The 25,053-nt window shown below is 42.0% G+C and overlaps 2 protein-coding genes and 1 long non-coding RNA gene across 4 annotated transcripts in view; all 3 read left to right on the top strand.

Annotated features, from left to right (window-relative positions):
- LOC143415866 (uncharacterized) overlaps nt 1-25,053 on the top strand; it is a 350,735-nt gene that overhangs the window by 174,853 nt on the left and 150,829 nt on the right. The gene's annotated exons all lie outside the window — the stretch shown is intronic.
- The window catches only part of LOC143416067 (uncharacterized), a 68,303-nt gene that overhangs the window by 38,094 nt on the left and 5,156 nt on the right, over nt 1-25,053 (top strand). Inside the window, exons 2-11 of the mRNA XM_076881439.1 lie at nt 5,969-6,089; nt 6,174-6,275; nt 8,507-8,585; nt 10,567-10,771; nt 10,923-11,074; nt 13,706-13,761; nt 13,911-14,084; nt 14,298-14,471; nt 14,648-14,821; nt 20,151-20,324. Of these exons, the coding sequence (XP_076737554.1) occupies nt 6,001-6,089; nt 6,174-6,275; nt 8,507-8,585; nt 10,567-10,771; nt 10,923-11,074; nt 13,706-13,761; nt 13,911-14,084; nt 14,298-14,471; nt 14,648-14,821; nt 20,151-20,324 (1,379 nt within the window). The 5' untranslated portion in view covers nt 5,969-6,000. The remainder of the gene's footprint in view (nt 1-5,968; nt 6,090-6,173; nt 6,276-8,506; nt 8,586-10,566; nt 10,772-10,922; nt 11,075-13,705; nt 13,762-13,910; nt 14,085-14,297; nt 14,472-14,647; nt 14,822-20,150; nt 20,325-25,053) is intronic.
- LOC143416027 (uncharacterized) lies at nt 1,710-3,427 on the top strand. 2 transcript variants are annotated; one of them, XM_076881381.1, is made up of 6 exons: nt 1,710-2,193; nt 2,750-2,811; nt 2,888-2,950; nt 3,035-3,094; nt 3,177-3,308; nt 3,391-3,427. In XM_076881381.1, the coding sequence occupies exons 1-6, from the start codon at nt 2,001-2,003 to the stop codon at nt 3,409-3,411; spliced, it is 531 nt and encodes a 176-aa protein (XP_076737496.1). In that variant the 5' UTR covers nt 1,710-2,000; the 3' UTR covers nt 3,412-3,427. The 2 variants fall into 2 exon arrangements, with proteins under 2 accessions (XP_076737496.1, XP_076737495.1); XM_076881380.1 differs by having other exon boundaries at nt 3,177-3,427.

Below are 25,053 nucleotides of genomic sequence, written 5' to 3'. Positions count from 1 at the left end.
GGCTGTCACATGTTCAGGATGTGAAACTCCTCCTCCTCCATGAAAACGGGTGTGGGTCTCAATCAGCCAAGGTTTTGGGTGAACCCATTGTGAGATCTAGCCCCACGCTATCATGTGATTTCCTGTGATCAAATGTCCCAGGATGTGAGTGGGCGTTAAGACGTCCATGTCCCTCATCAAGCAACTTAAAGAAGTCCAGACGCTTTTCTTTCCAAGCTCCTTCAACAACATCATTCATAGAACAACTTCCAGCTTCTTTTGCTCGGCTACAGTTTGGATGGATTTGCATTTAAAGATGCAACAAGACTAAAATGGTTAGGGTCAGGAGGTCAAAGGTCAGAGCTCCTGTGGGTCTGAGGGCAGCCTCACGCTGGAGAAGGATGAAGGAGTCTGACCTGAGCCAGTGTTTGACATGAACACATCAGCACTGCTGTCAGTGAGCCTAACGACAGCCGTTAGCATCATTTCAGTGTTTCAGTCATAAAAACACTTCCTGTCTCTGTGGTTGTTACAGTGACATCATGCAGTTTGTGCTTTGACCTCCAGAGGGCGACAAATCAGCACAGACAGAGAGCTCCATTCAAACTTTGCTGCCATCAGGAATAATTCTTCAAATATAATCATCAGTGTTTGAGCAGTTATGATATCAGGGACAATCTAGACATGTGTGACAATACTGAACATGTCACATGACACACCTCAAACATCATGTGATCCACTCTCAGTCTGCACTTTCATTCATGACTTCAACAGGTTGAAATGAGCTTTGAAGAAACATTCAGTGAAATAAATCTTTCATGGATTCATGTGAGCAGCAGATGAACTTTGTACCAACAACATCTTCAATAACAGAGTCTGAATGAAGCTCAGGTGTTGATGCTGCTCACTGATTGGACGCTTGCTTTCAGCTCTGCTCTCAGTCTTTACTGCACAGGTGAAGGTAGAAAGTGTGACTGGATCTATAGACTGGAAACAGAGAAACATGCTGAACATTTGAAGCTTTGCAGCAGAAATGTTCATGTTACAAATACAGCAGAGCTGATCTGGGATCAGTGTGTTCACACCTGCAGCTACAACAAGGTTTCATGTCTCCACACGTCAGCATGTGAACTTTACTCTGACTCAGTCTGAGCAGTCAGACGGCATATTTTTAAAGTTAACACATCAGCACACACAGAGCTGAGCCCCTCCCACCTGTGCTGAGTTTCAGGTGGAGCCCCGCCTCCTTCCAGGAAGCAGCTCACCTGTGTGTCCGTGTTTAGTGTCCAGGGCCCTGTTTCAGGAAGCCGGTTTAGAAAACTCAGAGTGAAAAACGATACGCAGGGTTGAGTAACCCCGAACTGTCCAACTCGGAATATTCGGTTTCAGAAAGGCTGATAACAAGTAGTTCAGTCAACGCGGAGTTGCTACAACCCCAAGTTAAGCACGCGCACGAGGATACATAAAGCCCCGATCAGTGGAGCACAGATTAAGCGAGTCACCATGGAGACGGAGGGAAAGAAGGCGCGGTCGACGTATTTCACAGCGCTCGAGGCGGAAATTCTGATGGCAGCATATGCCGACAGCATGCACATCATGCAGAAAAAAAGTAACACAGCCGCAGCTGCAAAGGAAAGGGAGCATGCATGGCAAAACATAGCCGACAGAGTCAATGCGTGAGTGTTAATTTAAACATTGATCTAGGGATTTCCACCCATATAACACGTTATTTTATCATATGTCATTCTATTTATTATGTTATACATTTCATTTTGTGATGTGATGTGAGCGCAGGTGCAACCCAACAGGCCCCAAACGTTCCTGGCAGCAAGTAAAAATGAAATATAAAAATATAGTCCAAACAGGTAAGGTGCAATTGTATTATGAGCCATAGTGCTTGGTCTGTGTGTCCTATGTAAATCAATTGCAGTTAGAGGCTACAGTAATATACCACCTGTAAGCACATATTGAAATTATCTGAGCACATCACAAGTACACATTTGCCTACTCTGTATGCCCAAATGTGTGCCGTCACAGCCAACAGAAAAAAAGCGGAGGCCCGAAAAACAGGTGGGGGTCCTCCACCACCACCACCCACAGAGGCTGAGCAGTTGGCCCTCAGCCAAAACAGTGGGCGCCCTGTGGCTGAAGGCATCTCTGCGGGGACATCCTCTGTGGCAACAACCCCACAAGACACAAGTGCCTACATAAGGGGTAAATCCAAAACAATACATGGTGTGCATACATCCATTCTGCACAGTCACCTTGACCAAAATGAACTATGTCGTAGTGAAGTTACTGTCCTACTGACAGAGAATGACAGTCATCAAACAGTTAGGTGAATAAACAACACTGAGACACTTGGAAACTGTTAACGTGCTGCACGGGTGAGGGCCCAGGGAGAGACTCACACACACCGAGCTGCAGTGGTACGTCTTTATTATGAGCATAGCAGTGTCCTTTAATTTTGCATACATGCGTGTGTGTGTGTTAACCTCCCACAGGGTGAGCTCCCTGTTCCCAGAGACAGAGCGAGTAGTACATTCCGTACCTTTCCCAATAAGTGTAACATATGAACATATACCTCAATGCAACATAAAGCTCATAAAAGCGTTTCCACCCTGACACCTACTGATTTTGCCTTCCCTCAGTGTCGGTTGTCTCTGAGAGCATACTGACAATGAGGTGTATGGTGATTGGTATGTCTGGTAATTGCCATTTGCGCCCATATAAGTCATGAGTGACCTGTATGAACCCCATATTCTTCCAGTTGACGGTGATGGTGTACTGCATCTGGTGCAGCCCCCTGTTGAGCCAGACCGACATGCAGTTGTGAGTACTCGTAATACTCCACAGACTACATGTGTCAACAGTAGAACAGCAATGTTGTTAAATGTCTCCACCACAGGCACATGATGACGAAACAGTGACAGCTGCTACAGAGGAGGCCGCAACAGAGCCACACTATGAGGTATACAGTGTACAGTGGAAAATATAACAACTGACGACAATGTGGTACTATGATGACACCATGGACTTACTATGTCCCCGGCAGAGTGATGCTGGAAATGAAGAGGAAGAGGGTCCAGCCACTCCTACAACGAACCTTTCCACAGTGGGTTGTTCAGCACTGATTTACAACCAACCTAAGTAGGCATGTACTATGGATGCCAATGCTATGTCCCTTGTTGCAATAGCTCCCTGTGAAGCAGCTGTATAAGACATATCTGGCCAGGAAGATAAGAAAGTGCGACATGGAAATGGTGCACCTCCAGCTGCAGATCCAAAAGTCGAAGCTGGAGATTGTACTGCTGGAACAACAGTTAAGGGTGGGTGGAGTGATCATAGATGGACGAATCATGTCAGTGTTTGTACAACATACTAATATACGCATTTATTCTTTGTGTACAGGACATACAGGGTGACCAATAAAGGCAGTTGACCACAGTATCTGTGTATTTGTCTTGTAACATGTTGGGTTGACGGGTCACAGGAAATGGTTGTGGCATATGGTGTCTCTGACTGCTCTTCCATCCTGTACGTTCGTGGGTGGGTCAGGATGTTCATCGTGTGGATCACTGCTGTTGTCTGGTTCAGCTGGACACTGTTCACCTCTAATCGTGGCAATGTTGTGTAGGATCACACATGCCACAATGATGTCACATGCCCTTTCTGGGGTGACCCTGAGTCCACGAAGGCACTGGAACCGGGCCTTGAGCATTCCGATGGTCATTTCAACTCTGGCCCGTGTCCTGCAATGGGCCAGATTATAACGCTGCTGTGGGCCCGGTTCAGGGTCAGGGTAAGGGGTGAGCAAATAGGGTAGACATGGGTACCCCCTATCACCAAGCAGGTGGCCAGTGAACTCTCCTAGGACAGAAGAATACATGTCAGTGCAAACGTCCCTGTGGCAATTGGTCTCTGTATATTTCACAGTTACTTCGACCCACCATGTCCAAATTTGGTGCTCAGTGTACATTCCCGGAAGATTCGTGAGTCATGTACAGAGCCTGGCCACTTGGCTTCCACATTTGTGATGATGTTGGCAGCATCACATATGATCTGCCCAGTGCAGAGAACACATATTAGCATCCATTACCATGATGCCATCACTTGTTGGTGTGAAATGCTACAGGGAATTATGTACCTGTACATTGATGCTGTGGACGGACTTCCTGTTCACATAGTCTCCTTCATTTGCTGAGGGTGCAATGATTGGGATGTGGGTGCCATCTATACAGCCAATCACGCCTGGGAACCCTGGAAATTTATGTACCATTTGAGTGGTAGTTCACGTATCACCACATCATGCATTGAGTTTTGTTCATCCTGATACCTGCAATTTTGTGGAATCCCTCTTTGATAAATCTTGTGGGTCTATGACCGGGGAACACCACAAACGAGTGCAGGAGACGTTTCAGTGCAACTGTAACATTCCTGACTGCCCGACAGACGGTAGCCTTGGAAACGTGCTCAGCGTCACCGATATTGTACAGAAAGCTCCCGTTTGCAAAGAAACGGAGTGCGGTACAAAGAATATGTAATGGACTGAGCGCATGTCCGCGATGTGTCACATGCGCAATATATGGCCTGAGGATGTTATCCAAATAACTTATTGATTGTGCTGAGACACGGTAACGTTCGCACAGGAAATCATCAGGTAATGATAAGATGTCCATACGCGCTCTAATCACTCTCTCCCGGCGGAGAGCTCTGCGGAGAATTTGGGCTTCAAGATCTACTGGCTCTTCAAGGAAGGGACACGCCATGTCTGACACTTCCTGCTGTTAGGTTTCCGACAAAGAGGCGGGGTCAGTCAGGGTTAGTTGTAGTAAACCTGCTAGGGGGCAGGTTAGCTTCACGGAGTGTGTCGTCATAGTGACTCACTGAGGCTCCATCTGAACTCGCTTTGTGAAACCGAAAACCCAGAGTTTTCGTTAACTCAGGGTATACTTACTCAGTTTTTCCACTAAACCGGCTTCCTGAAACAGGGCCCAGGTGTGGAGTGGAGCTTGTTGTTGGTGTGTGAAGAAACTGTAAGTTTGCTTTGTTTCCTCCTTTAACAGTTTGTCTTTAGGAACTTTACTGTTTGTTCAGCTCGTGTTTGATTTCTTCACACAACAAACTGTGTGTGTTTGTATTTCCGGTCTCTCCATTAAAGTCAGTGTGTAATGTTTCCTGGCTAACATCAGCTGTGTGCAGCTTAGTTCAGCACAAATCTGCCGCTCCATAGTTCACGGTAACGGACTCACAGCTGGACCAACGAGGCCGAGTGTGTCCGCCACTCTGAGCTACGTTCGTGTTTGTGTACTTGTAGTTTGTACTTTGAGTTCACTCAGAGCCCACAGAGGACGCAGCGTACGTGATGACGTCACAGCCCTTTACCTCCTTTACTGTCACTGTGATTAATATTTACACACGAGACACCTGCAGAGCTCTGACGCTGAGCTAGCACACAGCATGCTAACGCTAAGCTAACGCTAAGCTAACACTAAGAGTTCTTACAGACACGAGTTAAAAAGCTGCTTTTAGTTTGTGATCAGAGTCCAGGACTGAGAGCAGCAGCAGAGCTGATGGATGATGAATTACTGGATGGAAGAAGCTTCTCATTAGCAGTGAATCAGTGTGTGTGCAGTTCTCTGCAAACAGCAGGAAGAATTAGTGTGAAGCTTTAACTCTGCTGATCCTCTTTGAATCCTGGATCAGCTGAAATGTTTAAAATGTTGTTCACACGTGTTGGACTGACTGAAGCTTCCAGTCACAGTGAATCAGTGTGTCAGTGAATGCATCGTGTGTGCTTCAGGCTCCATCTAGTGGACTGATAGCAGAGCAGCTGATGGCAGCTTCCTCTGCCTCACACTGCTGTCTGACTGCATCCAGCTGACACTGAGATGAAGCAGGAAAGAAGCAGCTGATATTTGGACAGCACACATGATGAAAGGAGGATTTCAGCTGATGTGCACATGAATGATTTGTGTTTCCTCTGCAGGTAGAAAGTGTGTGTGAGCTGAATTGAGCAGCATGGATCAGTGTGAGGACAGAGAGGAGGGAGCCCCTCCCTCTAAAAGCACTCTGTGTGGGGAACATGAGAGCCAGACCAAAGCTCAGAGGTGAGATGACCATCTCTAACTGTCCATGACTCTTCTCCATGTCACAGCTCAGCACTCACATCACTGCTGCATCATTATTCACAGGAACCAGCCTGGACCTCCACCCAGCTCTGTGTCCTTACAGAGTGACCGGTCTAAAGATCTTCCCATTGGTTTTAAATCCCAGCCTGTGTCTGCTGCAGAGAGGTGAGCTGTTAGAAACATGAACTCTTTGATTAAACTGCTTGATGTTGTTGGATATAAACTACAAACACGTCGTTCCCTCAGTCCCATTTAAACTGTCTTTTAAAACAAGCCTTTGGTTTCTAAACAACTGAAAACCCACTTCAGCAAACAGGAAGTGATCAGAGCGTCCGTCCACTTCCTGTCAGGCCCTGCAAACATTTCATATTGAAGAAAAGTAGCTGATATCTCACATTTTTACTCCACCACATTCAACCATTTTGACATTTTACAGCATGAAACTCTTGTCACATGACTCCTGTTATGTTATAGAGTCATGTGACCACCAGGGAGGGATTTGTATGGATGAAACACATTCAAATCAATCTGATTCATCAATGGAAACATTTTTGGTGTAAATGCAGCAACACTGAAAACGCTGAAGATAAAAACACAACAGATGAAATATGAACAAATTGAGGCTTTGAATACACGTGTGTGTGTTTGAGACACAGAGATAAATGGATTGTGTGTCTGTCCTATTGCTGCGTGAGGATTTTATTGTAGATTTTGTGCGTGTACACTTTTGACCACGAAGGTGTTGAAAGGGCGTAAAACAGTTGGAGGCACCAGAGTGAACACTAGTGCTGTCAGTAGATTAAAAATGACTAATTAATGACACAATCTTCTGTCATTAATCCTGATTAATCACAATTACTTGATCAATAGCTGCAGTTACATTTTTCCAACTTTATATTTAAGCCTGTAACAGACGTTTACACCATATAATGAAGTCAATGCAGAATAAACACAAAGAATGTTAAACGCTTCAATTCAAAGAGACTTTGAATAGTTTTCAGTCTTTAACTCAGCTTCTCTGCTGTAAATACAACTTTGTAACAAACATATATACTAAAAGCTAAGTGTGCACTAATATATAATAATATATAATCTATATTACTGCTGTTAATGAAAATGTTTAATCAGACTCATCACAGGGTTACTGTGGATTCATTTGGATTAATCACCATTAAACATCATTTTTAATGTAAACGAATCAAAGTTCATTTCATGAGCAAACAGACTCGAGAGAAAAGGGCAAATTTACACACTTAACATGTTTATTGAACATGTAAACATTGATTAACCTCCTGAATGAGCCGACCCCCCCAGGGACAGTCCTGCATGCTAATGATGGGCTCTGCTCTGTACCTGCAGGATTCTGTCAGCCACAAACTCCTCAGCTGATCCTGAATCTGAGCCCATCTGTCAAACCATCATTTTCTTCACAGGTCTGTGGAGGTGGCACTGATCCTGCAGCAGTCTAACACTCTCTGTCACTCTTCTTCAAGTCTTTGACACGAGGAACCAAAACTATGTTATTAACAACACTAACAGGTCTGCAGTTTGTCCACTTGGCAGTTGTGTCATCAGTGCTTTGCATTGTTGTGATATTTTAAGCTGGAAGTGCTTCGGTGAAAAGAAAATTCCTTCTGTCACGATGTGCAGAATCCTTCATGTTGGTCGGCTGGTCCGTCTTGTTATTTTTTTAATGCTCAAACTTTCCATCGAGAGGTCAGTGTGTGTTTGTCATCTTCCATATTGAGCTGATTGGTTCAGCTGCCGTCACTAACAGATGTGCTGCACATCTGCACGTGTGCAAAGGTAACTCTACTCGGACAAACTGCTCGAAGTGCGTTGATAGAAACATTTCAGGGATTTTGAGTCGTTCTGCTCTCCAGATGTGTCGTGTTAAAGGTTTTTATCATGTTAATCATGATAACAGATGAACCCCTAACCCTACATGTTAATTTTGACAGCACTGCTAAATCCTTTTTAATGTTCTTCTGTCAGATCATTGATTAGACTCGACTCCAAATACGAGACTCGGAAAACTCAAATGAAAACTCAAATCAAAGCAATGAGAAAAGGACTTCTTGTGTTAGAATGAAAACATATGGAAGTGGTCAGGTTTCAAACACTCGATGAATCTACTGCACAGTTACATTCAGGGACCTGTGGCCTCCTGAGAGCATTAGTTGATGGTTCATCACAGTTTTCTCAAAGTTTCCTCTGAGCTTCTGCAGCATCATCACTTCCATCACTGATGAAAGAAAGTTCATAGAAAACAGAAAATATATCTTCACAATCTGAGAGTTTAAAACTTGACAGACTTGATTCAGATGAAGTTATTTGAGCAGAAACTCCTGGATCTTTATCCTGTGTTGATCTAATCCTTCATGGTTCCTCCACAGAGTGGACCAGCAGAGCTCAGAGGTTCCCAGTGGTCAGTCTGCCCAGCAGCATCAAACACAGCTGGACTCCATATTTATGGTCTGTACATGTACAACAACTACTTTAATATTAATAATAATGCATTTATTTATAGGTCCCTTTCAGAACACCAAGGACTCTGTGGACTAAATGACCAAAAGAAAACAAACTTTGAAATCAGACGGTGCAAATGTGATCACAGGGAAACGTTTTAAACATCGAGGCTTTAAACAGAAACCAAAGTGAAACAGTTTGTAGTCGAGATCAGTGGGAATGAAGCTGAATAACTGTTTCTTCAAAAACTTTGAGCTCTTAAAAAAACAAAAACTAGCTGAAAGTCTGGCTGCTCTTATGAAAAGTACAGAGAAATTATGGGTCGCTCAACACTTGTGCACAATATAGGAGTTTAAATAAATCTGAAGAATAACTCAAAGTCCTACAATCATACTGATAAAGTCATCTACAGCTAACTATCCAAGTGGATTTGTTTAAGACAGCTCCATCTGCTGGTGGCCCTCTGCAGGTGCATGAAAGGGGCGTGTTTATAGTGAAAGTAGTAGAGAAAGTAAACCCCACGGGAAGGAGGAGGACTCTCAGCAGCTTCCAGCTCATATTCAGACATTTGACTTCTCACTGAAAGCAGCAAGTTTGAGTGTCTGTACCTTAGTTAGAAGAGATAACATGTCAGTAGTAATTAGAGTTGATTGAGCAATGCTGTCCTTATAATGTAGTTTATGATTTTTATGGACAAGTCCAGTTTTTCTGTAGAGCCTCTCAAGTTGGTGACAGCAGCAGTGGAAGTTCACGTGTAAACCAGAGCAGCAAATCAGGTCCAAATGTGTTGTTCACAGTGAGTGGGATCATCATTGGCTGCTATGTTAACCTCCTGCAGCAGGATGTGTTTGGTCAGAGAATGGATAGATCACGAAGTCATTGTTGAGTTTAGGGAGACAGTAGACAGTTGGAGGAGGTTCAGCCAGTTGACACACAGTAGATAAAATAACTGAAGGCAGGAGCAGACACCTGTATGACTTTCCACCTCTCACATAGATTATTTCCCTGGGCAGCGCCACAGGGCTGGTAGATGTAAACAAAGCTGGAGGAGAGGATTTATTCATCTGAGAAAAGTCACAGAGTTGTGTCTTGATGCTCAATCATCCAGGTACGTAAATCCCAAAAAGCTTGATTCTGTTCATCTGGATGTTTTCAGTGGGAGAAACGTTTCATCATCATCAGGTGACTTCTTCAGTCTCAGCTGACTGCAGGTTTCAATCTCATAAACAGGACATTTGTATGACTGAAACCAGCCCACTGAAGGAACAATGGGCTGGGAGGTCAGTTCATTGATCATTGGTACGCATATTGTCAGGACCATTGATCAATGGTTGTTGATCAATGGTCATGAGTCCAGTTCACAGAGAGCTGGGGAATGGCTGCAATCACAGCATGTAAGATGGTGACAGTTGTACCCTTGGGCCCCTCCTCCATTCAGAGATGGTCTTTCCTTTTCACATAAATGGCCTCCTTGACTCCGCCCTCAAACCAGCGTTCACATTTACTCAGGACCTTCTTGATGTGAAGTTCTTCTGCTTCGCTGGCTGCTGTGTCTGTGGGGATGGTGTTTGTTCTGTGTTGTTGTGTCCTGATGACGCCCAGTTTGTGCCCCAGTGGATGATGAGAGTCAAACCTTAAATACTGATCTGTATGTGTAAACAGAGTGAACCTTTAAGACCAGTTGTCTGTACGATCAACTCAGTCACCTGAAACATCTCCAAGTTTCTGGCTTTGATCATCAACCTGTTGGTAGTTCAGCTCTGAACACCAGTGAAATGTTTCTCCCACTGAAATCGCTGCATTCATATGAACAGAATCAACGCTTTGGGATCATGGAGTTGTGGACAAAGTCTCAGTTAATCAGATAAAGTCAAACCTATAATTGGTAAAGAGTTCGCGGATGATATGCCCCTTGATCGTAAAGAAGTGGATGTTGTGTGGACTAAAGTTCAGAGTGGTGGGTCATTCATAAAGTATTCTGTTCCAGCTGCTGGAGGACAACATCATCACTTTTGTGAAGAACGAGCTGAAGAAGATCCAGAAGGCTCTGAATCCAAATAAGCCCCAGTGCTTGGAGTTTCAGAGGGAGGATGATGAGCAGAGGAGAAACAGCAGAGAGGCATTTGTGAAGATCACAGTGGACTTCCTGAGGAGAATGAAGCAGGAGGAGCTGGCTGACCGTCTGCAGAGACGTAAGAGGATTTATCTAAAGATTTAAGCTGCTGGATAAATGAGACACTTGTGACACCAGTGTGTTCAGTCATTTCTCAGTGGGTCAGAAATTGTCATCAGCATTTTGTAAAATATGATTGTTAAAGTTGTATTTTTATTATTATTATTCAGAACTTCCAGCTGCTGTTTGTCATCGTAAACTTAAGTCTAAGCTGAGGAAGAAGTTCCAGTGTGTGTTTGAGGGCATCGCTAAAGCAGGAAACCCAACCCTCCTGAATCAGATCTACACAGAGCTCTACATCACAGAGGGAGGGACTGCAGAGGTCAATGATGAACATGAGGTCAGACAGATTGAAACAGCATCCAGGAAACCACACAGACCAGAAACAACCATCAGACAAGAAGACATCTTTAAAGCCTCACCTGGAAGAGATGAACCAATCAGAACAGTGCTGACAAAGGGAGTGGCTGGCATTGGGAAAACAGTCTTAACACAGAAATACAGCCTGGACTGGGCTGAAGACAAAGCCAACCAGGACATCCAGTTCATATTTCCATTCACTTTCAGAGAGCTGAATGTGCTGAAAGAGGAAAAGTTCAGCTTGGTGGGACTTGTTCATCACTTCTTTACTGAAACCAAAGAAGCAGGAATCTGCAGCTTTGAAGACTTCCAGGTTGTGTTCATCTTTGATGGTCTGGATGAGTGTCGACTTCCTCTGGACTTCCACAAAACTACAATCCTAACTGACCCTAGAAAGTCCACCTCAGTGGATGTGCTGCTGATAAACCTCATCAGGGGGAAACTGCTTCCCTCTGCTCGCCTCTGGATAACCACACGACCTGCAGCAGCCAATCAGATCCCTCCTGACTGTGTTGGCATGGTGACAGAGGTCAGAGGGTTCACTGACCCACAGAAGGAGGAGTACTTCAGGAAGAGATTCAGAGATAAGAAGCAGGCCAGCAGGATCATCTCCCACATCAAGACATCACGAAGCCTCCACATCATGTGTCACATCCCAGTCTTCTGCTGGATCACTGCTACAGTTCTGGAGGATGTGCTGGAAACCAGAGAGGGAGGGCAGCTGCCCAAGACCCTGACTGAGATGTACATCCACTTCCTGGTGGTTCAGGCCAAAGTGAAGAAGGTCAAGTATGATGGAGGAGCTGAGACAGATCCACACTGGAGTCCTGAGAGCAGGAAGATGATGGAGTCTCTGGGAAAACTGGCTTTTGATCAGCTGCAGAAAGGAAACCTGATCTTCTATGAATCAGACCTGACAGAGTGTGGCATCGATATCAGAGCAGCCTCAGTGTACTCAGGAGTGTTCACACAGATCTTTAAAGAGGAGAGAGGACTGTACCAGGACAAGGTGTTCTGCTTCATCCATCTGAGTGTTCAGGAGTTGCTGGCTGCTCTTCATGTCCATCTGACCTTCATCAACTCTGGACTCAATCTGCTGGAACAACAACAAACAACATCCAAGAAGTCTGAAACAGGAGAATCTGCAAAGAAACACTTCTACCAGAGTGCTGTGAACAAGGCCTTGCAGAGTCCAAATGGACACCTGGACTTGTTCCTCCGCTTCCTCCTGGGTCTTTCCCTGCAGACCAATCAGACTCTCCTACGAGCCCTGATGACACAGACAGGAAGTAACTCACAGACCAATCAGGAAACAGTCCAGTACATCAAGATGGAGCTCAGTGAGGATCTGTCTGCAGAGAAAAGCATCAATCTGATCCACTGTCTGAATGAACTGAATGATCGTTCTCTAGTGGAGGAGATCCAACAATACAGGACTTCAGGAAGTCTCTCCACAGGTAAACTGTCTCCTGCTCAGTGCTCAGCTCTGACCTTCATCTTACTGTCATCAGAAGAAGATCTGGATGAGTTTGACTTCAAGAAATACTCTGCTTCAGAGGAGGCTCTTCTGAGAATGCTGCCAGTGGTCAAAGCCTCCAACAAAGCTCTGTGAGTAAACATGTTGTCATCGCTTCATTGTTAAAATCATGGGAAATAAATCAGAAATGCTGAGTTCAAAGAGCACTGTAACATTTTTTTAAAATAGTAAATTAAATGATCATCAGTCACTCGGTAAATATATGGTAGTTTTAATGTTTCACTCCAGCATTTCTAAAACACACTTTGTTCTGTAACTCTTATCAAAGGACAATCCAGACCCAGCCTATAAGAACATGAGCTCTGATGCTTCAGCCCCTCTGACAGGTTTATTATCCTCAGCTTGTTCACTTGTCTCCAACTCCAGGAGTTTGGTTGTTTTATTCTAAAGCACAAACTTCACCTGCCAGACTTCACCTACATCTTTTTCTGATGTTCGTAATTTAAGTTCAAGTTTGTATCTCACTTTCAGTGCACACCCTCCCTTTTTAAATATAAATCTCTGCTGTGCTGTCATGTTTTCATCCCGTATGGAGGGAGAACTTCGGTCTTCATTACTGAAATTGCCTCTAAGGTCGTGTTTCTTGTCAGTAACCATATGTAACTGTAAGGCTTCCATAACCAGTGTTATCACAGAATTACAGTGGGTTCACTCTGGGTCCTCTACAGTTTCTTCCCACTGTCCACAGACATGCAGTTAGGTTACCTGGTGATCTAAACTTCATGCAGGTGTGAGTGAGAGTGGTTGTCTGTCCCTCTGTGGGCTTAGTGGAAGAGACTGGATGGATCTCTGCTTTGTCTTTGATATATGCTGACAGCAAACATTCTCCATGAAGTCTGCATTTCAGCTCATCTCCTTTATACACACCTTTAACAGGAAGAGTTTTATACAGCTAGTGTTTAAAATCAAGTGTTATTCACAATACACAGGTAATGAGCATGATTATTGAATTACTAAAATTTTCTAAAATAATTGTTTTAGTTAATATTGTATGACAGTGTACACAGAATTATTAGCTCAGTAGGCAGAGTGGTCGCCCCATGATCATAAGGTCAGGGGTCGAATCCACCGAATAGCTACCTTGTGGTACCCCTGAGCAAGGTACCATCAAGGTACCAATCATGTGCACTGGATTGGTAGCACTCATAGTCTCAAAGGTTTAAATAAATTAAAAAAAAAGGGTTCAACATATAAACAAATTTAATTTGATCACATATATTGTTTGTTTTTTTTGTTTTTGTTTTTTTCCTTTCTCTCTCAGACTGAGAAGCTGTAACGTCTCAGAGAAAGGCTGTGAAAATTTGTTGTCAGTGGTCAGCTCCCAGTCCTGTAGTCTGAGAGAGCTGGACCTGAGTACCAACAGCCTGAAGGCTTCAGCAGTAAAGCTTCTGTCTGCTGCAGTGGAGAGTCCACATGCCAAACTGAATGTTCTGAGGTCAGATCAATTTGTATTATGTTTAGTTCTGTTTGTTTATGTGTTTGATGTTTGTTTTTGTTTATGTCTTTATCCAGTTATCCTTGTTTCATAGCATTTTTATTCATTTCAAAGTTAAACAGAAGTTTTACTAACCTGCTCAGCACAAGACAATAAGCTATTGCACCTTGATTACACTTTAACAACAATCTTTATTCATGTTTTTATCTTCAGACTTAACATCTGTGAACTCTCAGAGGAAAACTGTGAAGCTCTGTCCTCAGTTCTCAGCTCGCAGTCCTCTAGTCTGACAGAGCTGGACCTGAGTATCAGAAAGCTGCAGGATTCAGGAGTGAAGCTTCTGTCTGCTGGACTACAACGTTTAAACTGTAAACTGAATACTCTGAGGTCAGATCAGAAAACATTTAGTTTTTAGAATTATTAATTAAAGTTCATACATATGATGTTGTATCTTAGTATGTTTATGTTTCCTTTAAAAATAGAAAGTCAACATTTAATGTTTTGAAATGTATTAACAAACTCTACATGAGTACTTGTTTTATAGATTGTCTTTTATTTTTCAGACTGAGTGGCTGTAACCTGTCAGAGAGAAGCTGTGAAGCTCTGTCCTCAGTCCTCAGCTCCCAGTCCTCCAGTCTGAGAGAGCTGGACCTGAGTAACTCTGACCTGCAGGATTCAGGAGTGAAGCTTCTGTCCGCTGGACTAAAGAGTTCACAGTGTGCAGTGGAAACTCTCAGGTCAGGATTCAAACTTTTCCACAGATGATCATTTGAAATGTGATTTATATTATTGTATAAACAGGTAACTTTTACAGCTGTCAAGTGAACTTTTATTTACATTTGAGTGGATAATTGGACTCTGAATTACTAAAAGTTGTTATAGTCATGTCTCTGTTTATTTAAAAAAATACTTCATGCACTGCCTAATTTAAAGATTTAGGCTCCTTTGGGCCCATAATATATATATTTGATTTCTTTGTGAATGAAATTAGGAGGATATTGGCGACTGCTGATTGGCTCGCTGTTTGTTTTTTATTCACAGTACTTAATTTTAAAGGCTGATTTCTCAAAATGAGATGTTTATCTTTTCTTCTACAACACGTGGAGCCACCAAATCTTCTTGCTTGATTTATTCATTACAGTTTGATTTAAAGAATATTAGACTCGTAACATAATAAATATATTTATTTCACTTCTTCTTGAGAGAAAGAAAGGGATGACTGGGTGAGCTCCAGTGGTTCATCCCAGCAGAGAGAGCGGCACACTGGGCTGCAAATGATCACAGTAGTAATGGCCATAGTTTGATAAAACAGGCAGTCTTACCCTGTAGATAATACAGGGTTCTGGTGCCGATGTGGGGGAGGGGAGTCGCCCGGTACTAACTACATACTACTAACTACCTCATCCAGATGTCTTCCCTACTAAACCTGATAAGAAGTAACTGCAGTAGCCTTATAGGTCAAATCAGTTTCACCTGTTAAAGTTAGCTCCACTATTAATTAGGGGTGGGGGAAAAAATCGATACTGTGTAGTATCGTGATATTTTGTTTGCTAATAATGTATCGATACAGGGACAGCAGAAATCGATATTTTGTTACAAACAATTTTTTCTCTGAAGTCAACATGCTCTGGAGTCAGAGCATGTTGACTTCAGAGCATGTTGATCCTTTTTCTGAGCAACAATCCTGACATTCCTTCACTGTCCAAATGTGTTTAACTTTTTTTTTGGCAGCAATAAACATGACAGTTTACTTATTTTAATTTAAGACATGTTTAATTTTAATTAAGTTTGAAACTTTTTTATTTAATGTAAAATTATATATTTTTTAAATTTACTTTCAAATTCTTCAGTTGCTGAAGGGGCTGCATAGTTTTCATAAATTGCATAGTTCAGAATAGCTATAATTGTACCAGATGGTTGCATTCAGTTAAGTTGGACTAGACTGTAATACAAACCGTTCAGTTTGTCAACAATAAAACTGACTGAAATGAGAGAAAGACTGAGTGTGAGACTTTGATATTAGATAAAATGAATATTGATAAAGTTTACCTTTATGTGCAGAATTTAAATATCGCAAAATATTTTAAAAAATCGCAATAATATCGTATCGTGCGTTAAGTATTGTGATAATATCGTATCGCGAGTTGTATGGTGATTCCCACCTCTACTATTAATGGTGTCACTTGTTATTTCTGGGATGAGTTTAGTAGCCTGAACAGCTGCTTAAAGGAAAGTAATTAAATAATAAAAATAACCTAAGTCCGGGGGAACCTGCAAGAGCTGTTTGCACAAAGAATAATGCTCAGACTTTGAGGTTTTATCGTTTTACACAAGGTTTAAAAATGAATGTCCACAATTGAATTGCAGAAATTGTTATTGAGCTAATACTGATGTAGTTGTTATCTTTGGTAAGGAGAGGTTGGAGGAAGGATGAGCACAGTCAGGCCTAAAGATGCTCTTAATAATAATAATGGATTGCATTTATATAGCGCTTTTCGAGACCCTCAAAGACCCTTTACAATCCCACTACAGGGAGTGCAGAATTATTAGGCAAGTTGTATTTTTGAGGAATAATTTTATTATTGAACAACAACCATGTTCTCAATGAACCCAAAAAACTCATTAATATCAAAGCTGAATGTTTTTGGAAGTAGTTTTTAGTTTGTTTTTAGTTTTAGCTATTTTAGGGGGATATCTGTGTGTGCAGGTGACTATTACTGTGCATAATTATTAGGCAACTTAACAAAAAACAAATATATACCCATTTCAATTATTTATTTTTACCAGTGACACCAATATAACATCTCCACATTCACAAATATACATTTCTGACATTCAAAAACAAAACAAAAACAAATCAGCGACCAATATAGCCACCTTTCTTTGCAAGGACACTCAAAAGCCTGCCATCCATGGATTCTGTCAGTGTTTTGATCTGTTCACCATCAACATTGCGTGCAGCAGCAACCACAGCCTCCCAGACACTGTTCAGAGAGGTGTACTGTTTTCCCTCCTTGTAAATCTCACATTTGATGATGGACCACAGGTTCTCAATGGGGTTCAGATCAGGTGAACAAGGAGGCCATGTCATTAGTTTTTCTTCTTTTATACCCTTTCTTGCAGCCACGCTGTGGAGTACTTTGACGCGTGTGATGGAGCATTGTCCTGCATGAAAATCATGTTTTTCTTGAAGGATGCAGACTTCTTCCTGTACCACTGCTTGAAGAAGGTGTCTTCCAGAAACTGGCAGTAGGACTGGGAGTTGAGCTTGACTCCATCCTCAACCCGAAAAGGCCCCACAAGCTCATCTTTGATGATACCAGCCCAAACCAGTACTCCACCTCCACCTTGCTGGCGTCTGAGTGGGACTGGAGCTCTCTGCCCTTTACCAATCCAGCCACGGGCCCATCCATCTGGCCCATCAAGACTCACTCTCATTTCATCAGTCCATAAAACCTTAGAAAAATCAGTCTTGAGATATTTCTTGGCCCAGTCTTGACGTTTCAGCTTGTGTGTCTTGTTCAGTGGTGGTCGTCTTTCAGCCTTTCTTACCTTGGCCATGTCTCTGAGTATTGCACACCTTGTGCTCTTGGGCACTCCAGTGATGTTGCAGCTCCAAAATATGGCCAAACTGGTGGCAAGTGGCATCTTGGCAGCTGCACGCTTGACTTTTCTCAGTTCATGGGCAGTTATTTTGTGCCTTGGTTTTTCCACACGCTTCTTGCGACCCTGTTGACTATTTTGAATGAAACGCTTGATTGTTCGATGATCACGCTTCAGAAGCTTTGCAATTTTGAGACTGCTGCATCCCTCTGCAAGATATCTCACTGTTTTTGACTTTTCTGAGCCTGTCAAGTCCTTCTTTTGACCCATTTTGCCAAAGGAAAGGACGTTACCTAATAATTATGCACACCTGATATAGGGTGTTGATGTCATTAGACCACACCCCTTCTCATTACAGAGATGCACATCACCTAATATGCTTAATTGGTAGTAGGCTTTCGAGCCTATACAGCTTGGAGTAAGACAACATGCATGAAGAGGATGATGTGGACAAAATACTCATTTGCCTAATAATTCTGCACTCCCTGTATTCATTCACTCTCACATTCACACACTGGTGGAGGTAAGCTACAGTTGTAGTGGTAGGTTAGGTTTTGCCCAAGGACAAAATGACCAAGACAGAGAGAGCTGGCTCATCAGACAGACAAGCTCATCTTGTAACCTACTGGTTCGCTGGTCAGCACACCAGCTGACTAGCGAACCGGCTAACTAGCACACTGGCTAACTAGCACACCAGCTAACTAGCACACCGGCTAAATAGCAAATCAGCTAACTAGCAGACCAGCTAACGGCAGCCACAAGCTGAAGGACGATTAAATGTAGTGGAGATATCAGAGATGACACTGGTGTGTCCGATTCACTCTTTAGCACTCTGGTCACTCCGGTGTGTCAGCCAGAACACCACTGAAGGCCAAATGATCCCAGCATGTGGAATAAAGAGCTTAAGGTTTGGTTTGAGACACTTTATTCTTTCACTGATTGATTCTTGCGGCTGTGATCATGTGTGTGGTTTCTTACAAAAAGGAAGTACACAATACAAATACATGACAAATAAGATGAATAGATAAGTTACATATCCAGTTATATGTACGTACATCAGTATAGCTAATATAGCCATATATAAGGACAAAGATCACAGTACTATAATGCAGTAATGTTAAACACAAAGGTGTATATCTGCATAAATCTGTCCTATCAGTGATCAGGGTACTGTAGTATACTTCCACTACATAAACTATAGAAACTAAACGACATTAGTGTGACTTTAAGTTACCATCAGTACAGACGAACTGATGGTAGTTGTACAAAATAAAGGCATTGCAATTATTGTGAAGGGCTTCCGGTTAAACTAAGATCAGCTGATTACCTCATAACAAATTGTTTGCTATAGAACGCAGCTCCCACTCTTCATTAATATCATGTACTGTAACTCCCAAGTAACCATGGTTACCCAGCCACGCCCAGTAGTCTCCAGAGAGACCAACAGCTGGTGCACGTTGTAACGCCGTGGCTTTCATAGTCTCTCCTTTTTCTACAGCTCATGTGTTCTTCTTGTGATGGTGTGTCTTGAGGGAGGCTCATACATGCCATCATTTGTTGATCCTAAGAACGTTCCTCAGACCGACTTCTTCAACAACACTAATCAGCCTGCAGTTTGTAGCTACTCACTTCACTGTGGCGTCTGTTAGCTTGTCTTTCTTTGGTTTTATCCTGACTCCTCCCACAAGCTGATCCTACGTAGTCTGCCCAAGCCTCCCACCTCTGTTTGTTTGGGTGGTTTGTTTGCTGCCATCAACAGCGTGTAATGCATTTAAGTGATACTTCAGACATGAAGTACTGCGACAATAAAAAACTCAACTTTGCTTAAAAATAACTTTAGTTGTATCAACACTGCCCTCTGGAATAATTAGACTTTGGTGACAAACTGATGTGATCTCCATGTTTCCTTTGTTGGACTGTGGGCGAGTGTCAGAACTGAATGTACTGAGTAACATGTAGAGTTTAAACATGTGTCAGTTCCAGTTTTAGAGCTCTAAAGTGCAGCTATCATGTTAGGAATATGTTAGGAATAGACAGGAACACTGAGCACACTGAGGTCAAATCTTTATTTATCCAGTTCATCTGTAGGCTGAGCTCAGTCCATCCATTTAGTGAAATGATGTTTAAAGGTCTCCTTGTTCTGTGAGCGTGCACAGATCCTGAAGCAGAAAGCCTGGGTTACAGAGAAATGATCATCACTGTGATGATGCTCATCATCTCTGACTGGGATTTGAGGTTTTGTCAAAGCAGCAAAGAAAGCCTGGCTATGTTGGACTGGGTGTGGAAGCAGCTCCCAGTTTGAGTTCAGGAGACAGACACCCTCTCTACTTTGAAGATCAGCTTCAAACTTTCCTTTTTGATAAAACTTATAGTTAGAGCTGGATCAGGTGACCCTGAACCATCACTTAGTTATGCTGCTATAGAGATGGATAACAGATGGATTGTTGTTTTGTGTGTCTGCAGTCTGTCAGGCTGTCTGATCACAGAGGAAGGCTGTACTTCTCTGGCCTCAGCTCTGACCTCCAACCCCTCCCATCTGAGAGAGCTGGACCTGAGCTACAATCATCCAGGTCCCTCAGGAATGAAGCTTCTGTCGGCTGGACTGAAGGATCCAGGCTGGAGACTGGACACTCTCAGGTATGGAGAGAATGTCTGATATAGGAGGAAGAGCTGGAATCATTTCCTGTGTCTTTCACTCACTTCCTGTTTGTTTCCTGCAGATGAGACATGAACAATCACACATGCAGGAATATTTTCAGGGACAGACACACTAGTCTAGCTGGATAGTACATGGATATTTATGTAGGGGGTCTTCAAGGAGTCTGTTTGCAGGAACATTAATGATAACTGATAAGTCATGTTGAGAGTTTCATTAAAAGTAGACTTACAGTTAGGTAATATTTGGACAGAGACAACATTTTGTAACTTTAGATACAAGTATCAGCCATGTGTGTGTTTCCCATGCTGTATGTCCACAGTCACAGTGACAGTCAGTGACACTGACAGAAGGATGAAACAAGGCTGTGAATCATTTCAGTCTGTGTGTGTGACAAAGAGGCAGACAGGAGCAGCTAACATTTGGAAATGGAAGCTTACTGGAAACACTACATTCACAGCTGAATTCACAATAGATTTGTTCTCAAGTGCACATTTAGCAGCTAATGCTAATACTGTTTTCCCTTTGCTTTCTACAGCAGCTATTGCTAAGTAGGCCACTTTGCTCCGCTAAGGATTTGTGTGACCATGATGGAGACTCTGATAAGCTAATGCTGCTAAGCTAATGCTGTTTATGGGCCCTGTTAGAATCAATATTTCATTCTCATTCTGTTGTTTGAGAACAATATTAACGTTTCACATCATTATAACACAAGAGAAAAGGGTATTGGCATTAGCTACTAGTGCTTATTCACCTCAAATTACCTTTAGCTGCTAATGGCAGCCTACTTAGCATTAACTCCTCACTAATATAATGCTAATTTACATCAAATTAGCATTAACTGCTCATATTGTTATAAGGAAAGAGAAAACGGTATTAGCATTTGCTGCTAATAATTATTCACCCCTAATTAGAATAAGCCGCTAAAAGCAGCCAACTTAGCATTAATTCCTCACTTTGTTGTTACCGAACGGAAAAGAGTATTAGTATTAGCTACTATCATTTTTAATAAGTAAGAGAAAACAGTATTAGCAGTACCGCATAATGCTAATTCACGTCAACGCAGTATTAGTTAATAATGGCAGCCTACTTAGCATTAACTGCTCACTAATATAATGCTAATTCGCATCAAATTAGCATTAGCTGCTCAAGTTGTTATAAGGAAAAAGAGAAAATGGTATTAGTATTAGCTGCTAATAATTATTCACCCCTAATTAGAGTTAGCCCCTAATGGCAGTCTACTTAGCATTAACTCCTGACATTGTTATAATGCAGGGGAAAAGAGTTACCATTATCGGATAATGCTAATTCTCATCAAATTAGCATTAGTTAATAACGGTAGACTTCATATCATTAGCTGCTGTCATTCTTACAAAGCAAACAGTATGAGCATTAGCTGTTAATCCTTTTTCATCTAAAATTAGAATTAGCCACTAATGGCGTATTGTTAAAAAGTAAGAAAAAACATTGTTAGCATAAGCGGATAATGCTAATTCATCTCAAATTAGTATTAGCTAATAATGGCACCTGCTTAGCATTAGCTGGTCACATTGTTATAAGGCAAGAAAATATGGTATTAGCATTAGCTGCCAATTTCTATTTACCTAAAATTAGCATTAGCCACTAATGGTAGCCTATAGCAAAAACTTCTTAATGCTAAATGAAGTTAATTAATGCTAAGTAGGTTTAACTGAAATTAAAGTAGTGTTAGCATTAGCTGCTGATATTGTTAAAAGGTAAGATAAAACATTGCTAGCAGCAGCGGATAATGCTAACACACATAATAATTGGCATTACCTAATAATGGCAGCCTTCTTAGCATTAGCTGCTCATATTGTTATAATGCAAGGGAAAAGAGTTGGCAAAAACAGTGTTAGCATTAGTGGATAATGCTAATTCACCTAAATTAGCATTAGCTAATAATGGCTACGTACTTAGCATTACCTACTAATATTGATATAAAGCAAGAAAATATGGTATTAGCATTAGCTTCTAATGCTTTCTCATCTAAAATTAGAATTAGCCACTAATGGCATCCTATTTAGCATTAACTCTTCACATCGCAAGGGAAAAATTAGAATTCAATAAAAAAAAAAGTGTTCACATTAGCTACTTGTATTGTTAAAAAGTAAGAAAAAACATTGTTAGCATAAGGGGATAATGCTAATTCACCTCAAATTAGTATTAGCTAATAACGGCAACCTACATAGCATTAGCTGGTCACATTGTTATAAAGCAAGAAAATATGGTATTAGCATTATCTGCCAATTCCTATTCACCTAAAATTAGCATTACCTGCTAATGGCAGTCTACTTAGCATTAACTCCTCACTAATGTGATGCTAATTCACATTAAATTAGCTTTAGCATTAGCTGCTAGCATCAGCCTACCTAGCACTAGCTGCTCACATTGTTAAAAGGGAAGAGAATACGATATTAGCATTAGCTGGTAATATTTATTCACCCCTAATTAGAATTAGCCACTAATGGCAGCATACTTAGCGTTAACTCCTCACATCGTTGTAATGCAAATGAGGCTAACTTGCATTAAATTAGACTGCTGTTATTAGCTAATGCTATTTAGCAGTAGCTGCTCACATTGTTATAAAGCAAAGGAAAACGATATGAGCATTAGGTTCTAATGCGTATTTGCCTTAAATTAGACGTAGGTGCTAATGGCAGCCTACTTAGCATTAGCAGCTCAGATGTTATAATGCTAGGAAAAAGAGTGTTAGCATTAGCCGTTCACATTGTTATAAAGTTAAGGGAAATAGTGTTAGCATTAGCTACTCACATTTTTAAAAAAAGTAAGTGTTAGCATTAGTGCATAATGCTAATTCATGTCAAATTAGCATTAGTTAATAACGGCAGCCTATTTAGCATTAGCAGATAATGTTGACCTTGGCCCACTGGAAAAGTTAAGAACTAAAGATTTAGGAGTGTTTCTCGATAGCTCTTTCTCGTTTGAGAAACAAATGAATTCTGTTATTAAAACCAGCTGTAAGGTTTATATTGTTGATTGTCATTTATGCTTAGAAATATTTACTCATATATGCTTAGAGTTGTATAATCGATTGCATAATGATAGAGGTTTGATCCTGAGTAGTCTGTAAAGACTCTGTGTGCCTTCCAGAGTGCTCTGGCATGCACACACCACTTGGGGCCATGAGAGAGGTCGTACCCTCTCTTACTGATTTATGGTGTAGGACAGGGGTCTCAAACTCAATTTAGCTGGGGGCCGCTGCAGGCAGAGTCTGGGTGAGGCTGGGCCGCATTAGGTTTTCCACAAGAAAGGCATGGTTAAAAAATTCCAATCTTCTCAAATCTCTTTATTTTTATTTTTTAACACAAAATATGAAAAATGAATAAACAAATTAAGAATTAATAAGAAAAAAAATCAATCTGTAATACATAAATAAAATAATAATAAGATATTTTTAGTCAGTGAACTTGTGTGTTTCTTTCAGTCTTCTATATCTGCTGTATTTAGATTGAAATGTCTGTATTAACAGTTCTATAACCTTCTTCTGAACATGAATGGAACACTGTAGAAAATGAACTGTTCTTCTGAACATGGCTTCTCTTGCCTACTCCTTGCTGCTAGAGACCTGGCAGCGTTTCCTCTCGCATAGCCGAGCCAGATTTGGCCTGAGGGAGGAAGCAGTTGCGACCCTCAGTATGTCTTGAAGCTGATCATCTGTAAGTCTGGACCTGTACTTGGACTTATTGAAGTTCAAAGTGGAGAAGAGCTTTTGGCACAAGTATGTGCTACCAAAAAGGCACATGGTCCGCTTGAACATTCGGGAAAGCCGAGGGAAACTAGGGCTCAATTCTCTCAAAAATTGTCCAAGCTTGTCTGCTTTTCCACTCACCTCCCTGAACTTTGCTTTGAGTTCAGAGTTGCACTGCAGCTCAATGAGCTCCATTTGAAGCACAGAAGGGGCATCTTGCACATCAAAGGAGAAGGGGTCCGCAAAAATGTGAAAGGTGGCTCTGTGTGTCTTGAAGTCAGCAAATCTGGGATCAAATTCCTCCTGTAGCCTCAAAATGACATCAACATACTCGTCAGCACTGAATGGTGTGCCTGCATCCACGAGTGCCTTGCATGCTGGGAAATGGCAAAGGTTTGTCTGAGAGAGCTGAGCTTTCCAGAGCGCCAGTTTTGTGGAGAATGCTCTCACGTTGTCATAGGCAGCACTGACAAGTTGCCCCTGGCCTTGTAACGTCTTGTTCAGTACATTAAGCTCATGTGTCATATCAACAAGAAAAGCTGAGTCCATGAGCCATTTGGGATCAGTTAGCACAGGAACACTAACTCCATCCTTCTCCATGAAGGCTTCACTTCTGCTCTCAACTCAAAAAGTCTCTTTAATACATTTCCCCTGCTGAGCCAACGTACCTCAGTGAAGTCGAGCACATCCCCATATTCTGACTCCATTTCCTCTAAAAAAGCTCAGAACCTTCGGTGCTTTAAGCCCCTGGATCTGATTTGGTTGATGCATTTCACAACAATAGACATCACATTGTCAAACTTCAGGCATTTGCTGCAAAGGACCTGCTGATGGATGATGCAGTGCAGAGCAATGGCCTCCTCCACGCCTTCCTCTTCCAGTTTGTTTTGTGCCACCAGTCCATGTTTCCTCCCTGTCATTGATGGCGCTCCATCTGTTGTTATTCCAACAAACCTCTTCCATGGCAAACCAACATTCTC

This window comes from Maylandia zebra, unplaced genomic scaffold (assembly GCF_041146795.1).
Source record: "Maylandia zebra isolate NMK-2024a unplaced genomic scaffold, Mzebra_GT3a scaffold11, whole genome shotgun sequence".
In the NCBI taxonomy this organism is placed as follows: domain Eukaryota; kingdom Metazoa; phylum Chordata; class Actinopteri; order Cichliformes; family Cichlidae; genus Maylandia; species Maylandia zebra.
The sequence above is the reverse complement of the archived record's forward strand: the minus strand, read 5'-3'. Positions and strand labels throughout refer to the sequence as shown.

Coding starts and splice junctions, on each gene's coding strand:
- LOC143416027 (XM_076881380.1), top strand. CDS start 2,001: ATGTGTGCCGTCACAGCCAACAGAAAAAAAGCGGAGGCCCGAAAAACA. Junction 2,812..2,887: donor AGCCAGACCGACATGCAGTT/GTGAGTACTCGT, acceptor TCTCCACCACAG/GCACATGATGACGAAACAGT. Junction 2,951..3,034: donor CAACAGAGCCACACTATGAG/GTATACAGTGTA, acceptor TGTCCCCGGCAG/AGTGATGCTGGAAATGAAGA.